At 35.7% G+C, this 13,083-nt stretch overlaps 1 protein-coding gene across 1 annotated transcript; it reads left to right on the top strand.

The window, feature by feature from the left end:
* The first annotated feature begins 3,437 nt into the window (after nt 1-3,437).
* On the top strand, nt 3,438-8,046 carry il12ba (interleukin 12Ba). The gene is made up of 9 exons (XM_042492868.2): nt 3,438-3,506; nt 4,000-4,181; nt 5,212-5,299; nt 5,393-5,668; nt 5,805-5,907; nt 6,250-6,491; nt 6,595-6,767; nt 7,072-7,193; nt 7,783-8,046. Exons 3-9 carry the CDS (start codon nt 5,212-5,214, stop codon nt 7,829-7,831), a joined length of 1,053 nt encoding a protein of 350 aa, XP_042348802.2. The 5' UTR covers nt 3,438-3,506; nt 4,000-4,181; the 3' UTR covers nt 7,832-8,046.
* The last annotated feature ends 5,037 nt before the right edge of the window (nt 8,047-13,083 follow it).

Raw genomic sequence — 13,083 nt, 5'->3', positions numbered from 1 at the left:
GGATTTAATACGCTGACATTTCTGAACTGTTACTTCAACTGGATGGGTTGAAGCTTTTCATTTCAAAACCACATTTCAGTCTTACACACGGACACTTGTAGCCATCTGGGGACATCTAGTGGTCCAGCATAGACACTACAACAAGGATATTTTTTATACACAACCCTTATTTAATCCTTTTGTTTTGTTGATGTTGGCTTTACCGGTTCATTGTCTGGGGTTTCACAGTCCCCACTGCTGTATGTGTAAAAATAGTAATTTTGAATTTGACTTTTTTTCCTTACATATATTTTTTTCTCTTGGCTTTAAAAGTTTAGTATGTAGGATTTAGAGAGTATGTTGGCAGAAACGGAATATAAGTATGACTCTTTCATGTATAATCACCTGAAAATAGACTGTAGTTAGCAGCCTCTCCGCGACAACCCAAACAGCTTTGTAAAAACACTGATTTCTAAAGTGAAACTCCTCTGTTCAGTGTTTTACCAGTTTTAATTACTGGGTTTGTTTATTTCGGAGACTGAAAGACTTCCGCGGGTATTTCGGCTCCCAGTAAAACCCGCCTGATATTTGATTCTTATGTTATCAAAGAAAAAAGGTGAGCACCCTTTAGCAGGTGCTGGGCTGGTGGCCTGTCTTTGGTGACATCATTTAAAAAATGATTTTTAACATTCATTCACATTCATTAGTGTTTTTACCTGTTTTAATCACCTGGTCTGTTTATTTTGGAGAGGTAGAGACCTCGGGATAATTTTTCTCCCAGTAAAAACCTCTTCAGCAATAAACACTGGTTACATTCTGCAGGTCTCATCACTAGATTTGACAAAATTGTAGGTACTGCTCCTTTAATAAAAAAAAAAAAAAAGATGTGTGGAAAAGGTTTGATGTGACTTTCCATGCAGAATCAATGTGTAATTTTCTGTAGAGAACCTCTGAACCATGTTATCACTTTAAAATCATGTTTACAAGAAATTATCCTTAAATTAGTGAAGTTAATTTTTTATTGTATAGTTTTTGTTTTTTTGTTTTTGAATTCAATACCTGCATTCCTTTTCCAAATTTAACTCACATTACAAATCATGTTTAATTAGCTGTTCCTGCTCCCCCTTTAATAACATAAGAATGCAGGTCACCAGCTATATGAAGTGTAAAAAGTATAGACAATAGGCTTCTTGTATTTGTTCATTGGCTTAGTGACACAGGCTTCATACACAAAACCTTGGATGATCATCTGCAAGATTATTACATTTAACTTTTAACAAAACTTTTCATTTAAGTTTTTAACTTTAGTCAACATGCGCTCAAGAGCTCTGTTTTGATCATTCAAAAAAACCTGCATATACAATGTATGTAAATGACAATGTAATGTCCCCTTGTAACAAAAGGGAACAGATACAAGCTACAATGAGGTCATGTTCCTTTTGAACTCTGACCTGAAAAATATAGTCAAGCACAAACAGTATTTGTCATGAGACTGAGATCACCAAATGAATACTACACAGAAAAGTACACAGAGAGAACAGTAGAAACTCCATTCCTGTGAACTTCTGTCCCTCAAAACCTGATGGACATAAATCAAGCAATGGACACAGACCAAACAGTGCTAAAGGAGATTTGGGCACCAAAACATGGTTCATTCTAACTCTTCAAAACAAAAAAGATAGGCTTACTAAAAGAAAACAATTCTTTTTAAACTAAAAAAGTGACATCTATTTAATATATATATATATCCACCTGTGTGTCATTCAGACATTCAGGCACTTTTGCACCACTGTTGGCCTAACATTTTACAGGAACAGGTCTTAAGGAATCCAGTCCTTTGTCTGTCTGTCTCATTGGATCAAGTCCAAATTTGAATCTTGTCTCTTTTCATCTTTTATATCTCAGTCTCATTTGCCCTATTATTATCTTATCCTAAATCTGTCATATTATCAGCCTCCCAAACATGACATCCTTCTTTGACTGGGCCAGCATATTTTATTGTCTTCCCTTTCTCTGGTTTCACTTTGAGGTTGTGTCTCTCAGAGAAGGTTTAATAACTATGAATCATATCCTCAGCTTGGATGGGTTATCCTCACTAAATGTACTATAGAGCCTGTTTTTTTGTGGTTTATTTTGTTACAGTACATCATAAAAAATGTTAACTGCCGTCTATGTTATCTATTGTTATCTATTGCTATCTATGATGTCTTTTGAGCCAGAGTTGTATGTGGCTTTTGATATGCGTGACATGCAATTTAGGATCGTCAAACCAGTTTTTAAAGATGACACGCAACAAAATAGCATCAACACATGACATAATTTTGATGTCACAGGGATAAATAACCTAACATTTTATAATATCAATGAATGGGCATAAATATTGTTCCTTGATCAAAGTAGGCTGAATATTAAAAAAGAGGTATTCAAAATTTCCAGTGTTTAATCCTGGATGTCAAGCTATTAAAATCCCAGGGAAATCAAAACATTAACCAAACATAGAAAGCTGAAACAGAAACAAAAAAAATCTAAATCTGTTAGTCCTGGAAAAAACATGATGCAGTCTATCAATTAGTGTAGCAATTTACATTTCTCTCATGTACTTTTTTTAAAACACAAAAGAATGAATGTAATGTTTTAAATGAAGGACTTTCTCCTCTTTATCTGACAGACAACCGGCAAAAGTGACTCTCAGAATTCCCACAGTACACCCTGATGTTTCGAGATCACAATGGGAATGCACTGACATCATTAACTGGAATGTAAAAACACCTGAGTAAAAGTTCAAGTAAGTAAGTGCTAATACCACCTTTTGAAATGCTCTGTTACAAATAAAAGCCATGTATTAAAAATAGTACTTATGTAAATGTAAGAAAGTATAGTCAAGAAAATGTTTTTAAATTATTAAAAGTAAAAGTATGCAGTGCAAACAAATCTTTTTTTTTTTTTAAAGAAAAAATTCCAAATACAGCTCAAAATAATTAAATAATTTAAAAGTAGAAACAACTCAAAAATTCTAAAAAAGCAAAAAGAGAAAATGTTTTACATGTTTATCAAAATAGTTGGCAATTAATTTTCTGTGAATTGACTGATTGAGTAGTCAGCTCTTCATTGCAGTTGTACTTGGGTAAACTGTGTGATAATTTTATTTAGAATAAAAAAAACACATTTTATAAACTTCTATGTTTTTCATACAAAAATTTTAATTTGTAAGATGTCAGATAAATGTAGTCAAGTAAAAAGTACAATATTTCCCTCTGGGGTGTAGTGGAGTAAAAGTATTAAGTGGCATGAAAAGGAAATACTCAGGTAATGTACGAGAACCTCAGTTTCATACTTAAGTGGGCTGCAGTGCTTAAGTAAATGCACTTGGTGACATTTCACCACTGCTTGTACAAGACACCTTTTATTCTGAAGGATTTGGACCGGAAGTGTTATTGCTGTCACTGCAGGTGGCCACGCACGAGCAATTAACGGCCCCGTGCATTTCCTGGTGCAACGCCAAACTTTTCTGGACCTTTAAAGTTAAAGTAGGTATTTTTCTGACTGTTTTCATCCCTTAAAATGATTTCCTCAAATCCGCCTCTTACAAAAATGATATGATACATTTTTAAATATTTCGTATCATCACTGTGACACTGAATATGCTAAACTAGGTGATGTACAGGTAACCTAACGTAGCACCGTCAACAGCAAACTAAGCTAACGTTAGCTACCGCTATCAAGTGCATTAATAGTTTTGTGACAGCTCAAAGGGGCTCTGGGGAAAAAAAACTTGACAATAAAGTTTTGGCCGCAACTACTGATATGTGTCAACCTGCCCCCGGGTGCCAGTGTAAAAAAATGTCCTGACCAAACTGAAACTGAAAATGAAATAAGAAACATGCCAGTCTGACGGTAACCTGAAAGGCACTGCACCAGCAAACCATGTTAATATTAAAAGGGCACAAATAACCAAGATTACCCCTGAAATAATGATTACAATAATGGTAATAATGATTAACAAATGTTTATCATACAAAGAGTGGTTAAAGAAAAGGTGAGTGTGGCAGTGGAAGTGAGCAGGGCTGAATGCCTCGACTCACCCAGACGCCTGGAAAGCGAAGTTCCTCTGGACTTTTCTCTGTTTTGGATCATGATGGGGAAGTTTTCCAGCATGTATATAAGCAACCAAGAAACACAGCATCGACGAGATTCAGGCCAAGGTAAGATCTTTTTTGGCTCATTTGTTAAGTTGCTAATTGTTTAACTCTCTTTTTAGGCTATTATTATTATCTTTTTGAAAATAGATTAATCCATTTTATTTGCTAATCCTGCAGCAACACATTAAAAATGTGTTGCTGCAGGTTTAAGATAGAGTACTGAATAAAATGTCGAAGTTTTGTGCGATTGATAATGGTTCCTTACTAGTATTATTAATTGAATTTGGTCTGGATGTTTTCAGGATAATATGGAAATTTGTTACCAATTTCCTAGAAACAATTCTTGAGTATTTATTTTTATTTTATGTAGGCCTACATTTAGTTATATATAAATCTGATCACATGTATAATCAAGTAAGTCCCATTGAGATCGAGATCTCATTTTCAAGGGAGACCTGAGTACACAGTAAAAAAAGATTAAAAGTTAAACAAACAGTTAAAATACACAATATCAGTAAATAAAATATCTTTTTTTTTAAAGTTATAAATTACAATCAAGCAAAATAATTGAGGCAATAAAGAAAATGGGTTAAAAACAATCATAGTTAAAATCAGTCAGAAATGTACCTACATTTTTATGTGCATAGGTATAAAAACATAGCTAGTGGTTCTTTGTAACTTTGGTAAACATTTTAAAGTAATTTTAAGATTTGTCTCAATTTTGATTATGTTAATGAAAATTGATGTGAGTGGGATTTTTTCTAATGTAAAAAAAATCTGAATTCTGTAACTGTTTCAGCCTGTGTTTTTGGTTATTGGCGTGTTGTGTTCTCTTCATTTTATTTTGGTTTCATTCATTAATGTTATATTATTTTGATAATTTCCATGCTTTTGTTTTTGAAATTATTAGACTTAAATTGTAACATTTACTTAATAAATAGGTTTATGGCTTTCTTTAGTCATTAACTTAAGATGTAATCTCTTTTGGCGTTTGCATTAAGGAGTCATATCTGTTCTATTTTTTCTCATTTGTTTTTCCCTTGTTCTCTCAGTACCTTACTTTCTCTCTCTCTGGCTTCTCTTTGTTTTTCAGATGAAGTTATTTGTTTTCAGTGTTGTCTGTGCATTACTGCAAGTCAGTCATCAAAATCCAATGAGCCACTGGACTCTGATGCCCCATGGTATGTTTGATCTCTGTGAAAACGCATTACTCACTTCGAGTTTAAATAATTCTTCCTTAAAACCTCTTTGAATACCTGCGTGTCCTCCTTTAGTTTTGGTTGTGGAGGTGGATGGGACCGTGGGACAGCAGCCCCTGAGCTGCCTGGAGCTTCCAGAGGATCTTATAAGGAATGAAGATATTTTTTGGAGGAAGAATGGAGAGGCGGAAGAACACAGAGGAAACACATATCTGGTGCAGCTGGAGGAAAGCTTAGGAGGAGGAAACTACACCTGCCACCACAAGGATGGATCACTCCTCAATTACACTGTGGTTCTGATCCAAGAGGACGACACTAACAGGAGGAGGATCCTTGTGAAAAACGACCAAGGTACGGTCAGATTTGAAATAATATCACTGTTATTACAGCTGCTTGAATCAGGGATATTTAAAGGATTTCATCTGATAATTTGCCTCTTGTTTGTTTTCCCATCTTTGCATGTTTATCTTACTTCTCTCATTATAAGATTATTTAAAGTGCTCCACTCAAAATTACAATGGAGAGTTCCACTGCTCTTGGACCTGGCACAGCAGTCGCATTGGCAAAGTGGCATTTATCAAAGCTCGACGGTAAGCTCTCAAACTGCTGAAATGTTTTCTGTTTCGCTCTCCAATAATAACACAGTGTTCTGACTCATGTCAGAGCTGAGACTACACAGTGACATCCATAAATACCTCCTCATGAAAGGAAACAAATTTAGGGATCAAGCTCATATCTTGGGATCGGTTCTCAGATTAAAATAATACAGCTGTAAATGCTCCCTGTTTTGCATCTGTAATACTTCTATCAGTAACTACTCGTTTACCTATCTATGAGAAGAGATGGCTTTTTGGCATGAAAATCAAAGCCAAAATTATAGAAAACAGTATGTGTTCTGCATAAAAAAAACGCATTCATGCTGTTTCATACAGTGTGACTGGCAATGATGGCACCCAGTGTTCTGCGGAGGCCAGCGGTCAACGTTGGATGTGCTCTTCAAGTCAGAGTAACTTCAAATGTTCAGTGGACAACAGCGGAAACAGGATCTTGTGCGTGGATGAACAGCACTGTCCCTACGCAGAAGAGACCCAGCATATCCACTTCACTGTCTATGTGAGGACGGAGCACTTCCTGGTGGAGAACTACTCGAAATTTTTTTACCTGTCAGAGATCTGTGAGTTTTTCTATTTCTGCACATAACGCATCGCTCTTTTTCATCTGATTGTTTTCTTTCTCTTCCTGTCATTATTTTAATCTCTTGCTTTTGCCTTCTATAGTGAAACCTGACAAGGTGAGAATCAGAAAAGTCAACACTACGATGATAGAGTGGAGTTACCCGAGCTCCTGGAGCAGTCCCTACTCTTACTTCCCTCTCACTTTCCAAATTGCACAGTTCAGGAGGGGATGTCGAAGGTGTGACAACCCATGCACTGACTTAAAAACCACTAAGGTAAGAGGGACCAGCTGATTGTGATGTACATTTTATGTAATTCTTTATCAAAAACACTAAAGCACAGAATAAAAGAAATAAAAAATGTCAGACTTTACTATGTAAATTGAATGCCATTTTATCAAAAACAAAAAGAACGAAAGTGCAGATTGAAAGTTTTTTTTTTTAAAAGTCTGACTTAATAATAAAATATTTGGCAAGTGACAAAATCCCACAGGTAACAAAAGAACTGCATTCAAAAGTCTCACGAATGGGTACGTTACATGACTTCGGTGATGCTATGTTGTTTATTTTGATTTCTTAGACTTTGACAGTCGACTCTACAGACATTTGTCATCTTGAAGTAAAGCACAAAGCTCAGGCTGTCTGTGTTCGAGCTAAGGATGCTCTCTGTGACTCACAGTGGAGCGAATGGAGCCACATCAGGTCAGTGCCTCCCAATGGTGTAAAGTGGGAGATACAACTTTTATTCCCTCTCTAATGCTAACCAGTTATTATAAGACTGTCCAGCTTTTTTAAGCTCTCCGACTCTCATCTTTCCAGTAACCTAAACTGTGTACTTTCTCAGTAGCTTTAAGTCTGTGACAGACTGTCTTTCTCCCTCCTTGTCTTTTTTGTTCCTACGCAAGACATTTTCACACCTTTCTGTGCTGTCTTTTGATAGTCAAAGATTCTGTAAAATGGCATTTGCTTGAGATGTGAATTTTATATAAAAGAAAGGGTCTTGTCATAGTCATAGAAAGATGATAAAATGTAAGAAAGTTTTACCATGTGTTACTTTCTTATGTATGTTATTGCTGGTTTTGCACTAATAAGTTGACCTTGTTACATAGTTATCTTCCTGACAGCTTCAAGCTAGACCTCAGAAACTGAAATGATATAAACAGAGTTGTAAATTCTATTTGGAAAAGTGCTATATAAATACATTTTGCTTGCTGTCTTGGAATATAATCAGAAAATAGTTATAGTTGAGTAACTTAAAAACAATTTCATTGTTAATTGTATTACATTACAGATTGGGGAGAAACAAGAAGAACAAGAACAAGAAGAAGTATCATCAGTAAAACAAAAAATGAGCTTAAAACCAGGAAGAATCCCCAAACTGGACATCTTATAATAAGATTATGTTTTAAAAAGGTTATGCAAGACAAATTCCCTTATGAGCGATAAAGGTTTCATTCATTTATTTATGAGTTTATATATTTATCTTTTCATATATCATGTAGTTTGTAATATCCATCTCTTAATAAATGAAGAAATAAAATGATATTTAACATAATATTTTTTGTTTCCTGCCTATTGAAAGCCATTACTAACTCACATGTTCTTTGTATTAGATTTTCCTTTTTTTCACAGTTATTATTAACAGCTTCATGCTTGTCCGAGCCATTATAAGAATAACTGATGTTAAAACTTAAAATAAACATCGTGGAAATCATTCTTTAAACTTTATACAAAAAATACCTATAGTACCACATTCTCATATTACTTAAACAAGGCCGGCGCATTATAGTACAAACACCCAACCTTGTACCTTTTTAATAGAGAACAGAAACCTAGATAGTTGTTTCTATTTGACCAAAAAACAACAGGTTTAAATGTCATCATCTGCTTAAAGTTTTCTGGCTTTTTCCGTGACCAGAAAGGTGAGAGTGTGGCTTTTGGTGGAAATTCTCCTCACACAGCAACAAATCACAGAACCTTCCTTCAGCTTTGTAACATGTGTGTTGCCTGTTCTCTGAAAGAAGATACGGCATGTGTGGTATTTCCTCTGCCGCATGCCAAGAGACACATGTAGTTTTTGTGTTTCGCTCTCCTCCCATCTCTGTCTTGCTCTCTGTGGCCTTCTCCTCCTGAGTATAACTACGGACTTGTCACATGCACCACCAAATTTTGGGACTTATCATTCTGTGCTTACATCATACATCATAAAGCACATCAGGGAGTTCAACAACTATCATTTTACATAAGCAGACAAACAACAAATCTTAAAAATCAAGTGTTTCATTTACAGCCCAATGGAGGGATTAGTCTGTTCAGAATCCCTAAACTGTGCACAGTGACATGAAAACTGAGCTCTCAGACGGAGGTCCTTAATATGCTTTTGTTTAAGTCATCCCTATGAGCAGACTTTCACATAGAGGATATTGATAGTAAGGTGTTAACAGCAAGACATTGATGTCTTCATCAAAAGGGGCTGATGTGTCTGCTGTTAGTGGATTTAACTGATTACATCTTCAGTTTCAGTAACTTTTCCCCCTGACAGCCGAGTGTCTATTGCTCAGCTGTACAATGAGTGACCGAGGTTTAATCGTAGTTTACTCCCAGAATTAGCGGAATTAGTCCAGTGCTTGTAACAGTCCTAATTTAGTAGTGACTTGCATCAAAAGATGCAGTGATTCGCAACTTGCAGCCTACAGGCCACATTTGGAGGATTTTATTTATTTTGTTATTTTTGTTCTTTGAATGCAACTAATACGCACAATACGCATGTGCAGGGCTGCTGCAGTTTGCTGCACAGGGCTGCTGCAACAGTATGCCCTGGTTATACATTCTATCAAATTTTACTCTGCCTGATACATATTATTAATGTCTGTTTATCAATTGCCCCCTAGCCTCCTGTCATTTTACAAAGGTGGCCCCTGGGTAAGACAAGTTGAGTATCCTAGGTCTAGTGCAACAGTTTCTCTTTTTTTTGGCAGAATGTGACCCCTCATTGCAAAACTGTGAACAGTTGAGCCAATGGATTGTTTTATATTCTTCTGTGCTGATCAAGTGAAAGTTTGTGATATTTTAAAAGTAAAAAAAGCAAAAATTACATTAAATCTAGAGCATTTTTAATGTGCAACAGCAATATTGTTCATTTTATGGTTCATTATTATTTCCCTCATTATCCATCAACTTTCTCCAGGGGTCCAGACAGTGGAGAATGTAACTACAGTTGTAAGGTTCTTCAGATTAGCTCTATCATGACAGCATTTAATGTGCACGTCAATTAATCTATAATAATATTCCAAATATATATGATGAGTACAATACTGAGTGAGGACATTTTACATGAGTACTCATGCTTTTGATACTTTCAGTACATTTTGCTGTTAATACTTATAAAAATTGTGTCTTCTTGAATGCAGGACGTGTAATAAGGACATTCTTCACCATGGAATCACTACCTTCATGTAAGTTAAAGATCTCAGTACTTGTTGGCAACCTCTGGTTCAGTGAGTGCACACCGATTAGTATTTAACCCCTGAACTAACAAAATTCAAACAAAAGTTATGATTTTTCTTCGTTAGACGTCAAATAATCTTTCCCACAACACTTGGAAGCATCACACATATGTGGACTAAAATAACAGAAAACCACAGCAGGTTGTGATGCAGTCAAAACTGAAACTAAGACAAACTGCATGCTGTTTTTTTTTCTTTCTGAATTCTATATAACCATACAGTCACATAATGTTATATTCTTCAGTAAATTAAGAAAATGTACCAAGTACAAATATAAATATTGCTTTGTGGTCCAGATAATTAGTCTTTTATGTCCACTAACAGATACAGATCTTCAGATTTTAAATCCCATTGTGGAGAGAGCTGTGTCGTTCTTTTACACCACTAATCTATAAAAACAGAATGGGTGCTGTGGAAAGAAACTTTTAGTCGAATACACTACAGTATTATTCTATGGTGACTAATCACCCTTCACAAATAAAAAAGCAGATCCAAACAACCCAAAATTGCAGTGCACTAGAAGAGTGGTTACATAATTTTACTTATTCCCAAAATTCCACATCATATGTGAGAAAAGCCCAAACAAACAACATCACACCAACAGAATAGTAAGCTACTCTTCCCAGTATTGGCCTGTTACTTGGCTGGTCAGGAGGTTGCGGTAAACCTTGTCTTGACTTCCCGTCATGAAAAGCAGAAGAGGTCAAGTGATGATGTGAGCACTTTCGGGGCCAACATACCGTACGTTTAATCCGACACCTCTGACTTTTTGAGATTTTTTGTTGTTTGCTTTATGTTGCAAAAGGCACCTGACACCTTTTGGGGAAATGTTTCTACTTTTGTCTCTCTGTTTCCCCCTGTATGTCAAGTCACAGGCAAGAACAATGTGATCAGCGGCAACTGTTGCAATGCATGTCATGCGCTGCTGAAAATGGCATTTGTAACTATTCAGCACTTCTGAATCAGCGTGTCTGTAACTCTCTTTGTGAAAGTTGCAGATTATGGACCCATATGTTAGATTCTGCTGTTCAATAATGAAGATAGGGGTACAACTTATAATTATTTTTATCATCAGTTAATCTGACAGTTGTTTTCTAAATTATTGATTACATTTTTTGTCAAGAAACTGTCAGAAAACAATGCATATTCCAATTTCCGAGGGCCTAAGGTCAAATATTTACATTGCTTGTTTTATCTGACCAACAGTCCAAAATCAAAAGATATTCACTTTACTATAATATATGATCCAAAATACATCAAATTCTCACATAAGCAGGAACAATAGTGTTTTGAATTATTGCTTGAAATATTACTCAAACAACAATCAATTAAGAAACTGATCGTTTCAGCTCTAGTTTACAATGTTTTTAATGGGATGCTCTTAATTTAAACATTTTGTGAGCTATATCAGCAGCGATCTATATTTCACTACACTGACATGAGCATGTCATGCCTCAAAAAAAGCTCACAGTGGATGAAAAGAAGTGAATTGGTTATGCACTGTAAATTAACTGAGATAATTGAGATAATTAACTGTACATTATGAGTACTGATGAGTCAGCCTTGACCTTGGCTCCATCTCACTATGATGTTTTCTTTTATGCTGCATGTCTCACATTACTTCACTGGAACAAACCGCAGTATGCTTCTTAATGCAGAGTCAAAGGGTACAAATGAAATCAAACTGTTGGACTGTTTTGCCATAAATTCACAGCAAATTTAGTGGTCAGTGGATTCTTGATGCTGCTGTTTTAAAACATATTGAACTCTTTCTGCTGATCAGAAGAGGCAGACAGATTTGTGGCGGATTCACTTTTGCTCTTTTAAGTCGGGAATGTGACATTAGAGAAGAAAGCTAATTTCAGTTTAGCACCTAAAATGAGTTCAAAAGAAAAACAAATCAAAGCTTCAATATGTTGTGGCACTGAGAAGAAGCAAACCAAAGTATGACCGGGACATGATGCGAGATATGTTAACATATTGGATGAATGAAAGGGGTTGCTGGGAAAATCTGATCGATCGTGACAGAAAAAGTGCTACACAATGTTCTGTTTTTTCATGCTTCCCTTAACCTAAGCTTTAATATCTTACTTGATCACTGGATAGGTCCCTTAGGCCTCTACAAATTATTTCTTACAATAAAACAGTTAATACAACAAAAAAAATATATGGCTGAACTGGCCATCACCCACAGACCTTTGCAACGGGCGAGGAGGAGCCGCAGTTAGACAATCACTGCGTTTTTTTGTTTTTTTAGGGCTTAAAAGCCAAGGAATTTTGGAATCCCTTCATAAATAATCGAAATAGGGTCCCAGACCATTTAGATCTTTGAATGGATGAAATTGCATTATTTTGCATTAAAAAAAAAGGATTTGTTAGAATTGAAGCATATCAAGTGTGGTCAAAAAAGCCCATGCTGTAGTCATTCTGAAATAAAGTGCAACTTAATTGTCTGAAACGAACAGAATTTTCCCATCTGCCTTCAGTGGGTATTATACGATAGCATTTCCTCCAAAAAAAAAAGTAAAATGTGTCCCCTAAGTAACTTAAAATTTCTAAACAAAGACGTGTTCATTCAAACAAGAACAAACACATTAGAAAATTTTATCTTGGTCTTGGTAAATCCCCCTTAACCAATAGTGTAGTGGTAGTTAATGAGGTGGCTGTATATTTCGGTAGATGGGCAGGTTACTGAGGAGGAATACTCTGCTATGAAGGCCTGTTTCAGTGGGTTTTTTTTTTTTTGGCTGATAGTTGGGTACACTGGCAACAGCAAGGAAAACTGTCCCTAACACAATAACAGATTTAAACTGAATCCACATGATTTATTCCAACAGTTTATCTTCTCATGTTGCCTGCATGATCAATTACATTCACAACTTGTTCTCATGAATCCACAATCTCAGTGACCTTGTCCACATTTGTTGACCATGTTAATTAATGGGCACAGAGAAACAGCATCTTGGACAGATGGCATTTATCTGCATTCTGCTTACTATGCAAGTGCTACATTTGAGAATAGGAGTAATTTAAAGTGGGCGCAAAATATTGTGAATTTAGTCATGCAATGACCATGTAAAGCCACT

This window comes from Plectropomus leopardus, chromosome 8, assembly GCF_026936395.1.
Source record: "Plectropomus leopardus strain MGB_pleo_1.0 chromosome 8, ASM2693639v1, whole genome shotgun sequence".
NCBI lineage: Eukaryota > Metazoa > Chordata > Actinopteri > Perciformes > Serranidae > Plectropomus > Plectropomus leopardus.
This window is presented reverse-complemented; position numbering and strand designations above follow the sequence as displayed.

Bases quoted from the DNA above. Each gene is read 5' to 3' on its own strand.
- il12ba (XM_042492868.2), top strand. From the start codon at position 5,212: ATGAAGTTATTTGTTTTCAGTGTTGTCTGTGCATTACTGCAAGTCAGT. The intron at 5,300-5,392 runs GTATGTTTGATC...GTCCTCCTTTAG, and splicing joins CTGGACTCTGATGCCCCATG to TTTTGGTTGTGGAGGTGGAT. The intron at 7,194-7,782 runs GTCAGTGCCTCC...ATTACATTACAG, and splicing joins AGCGAATGGAGCCACATCAG to ATTGGGGAGAAACAAGAAGA.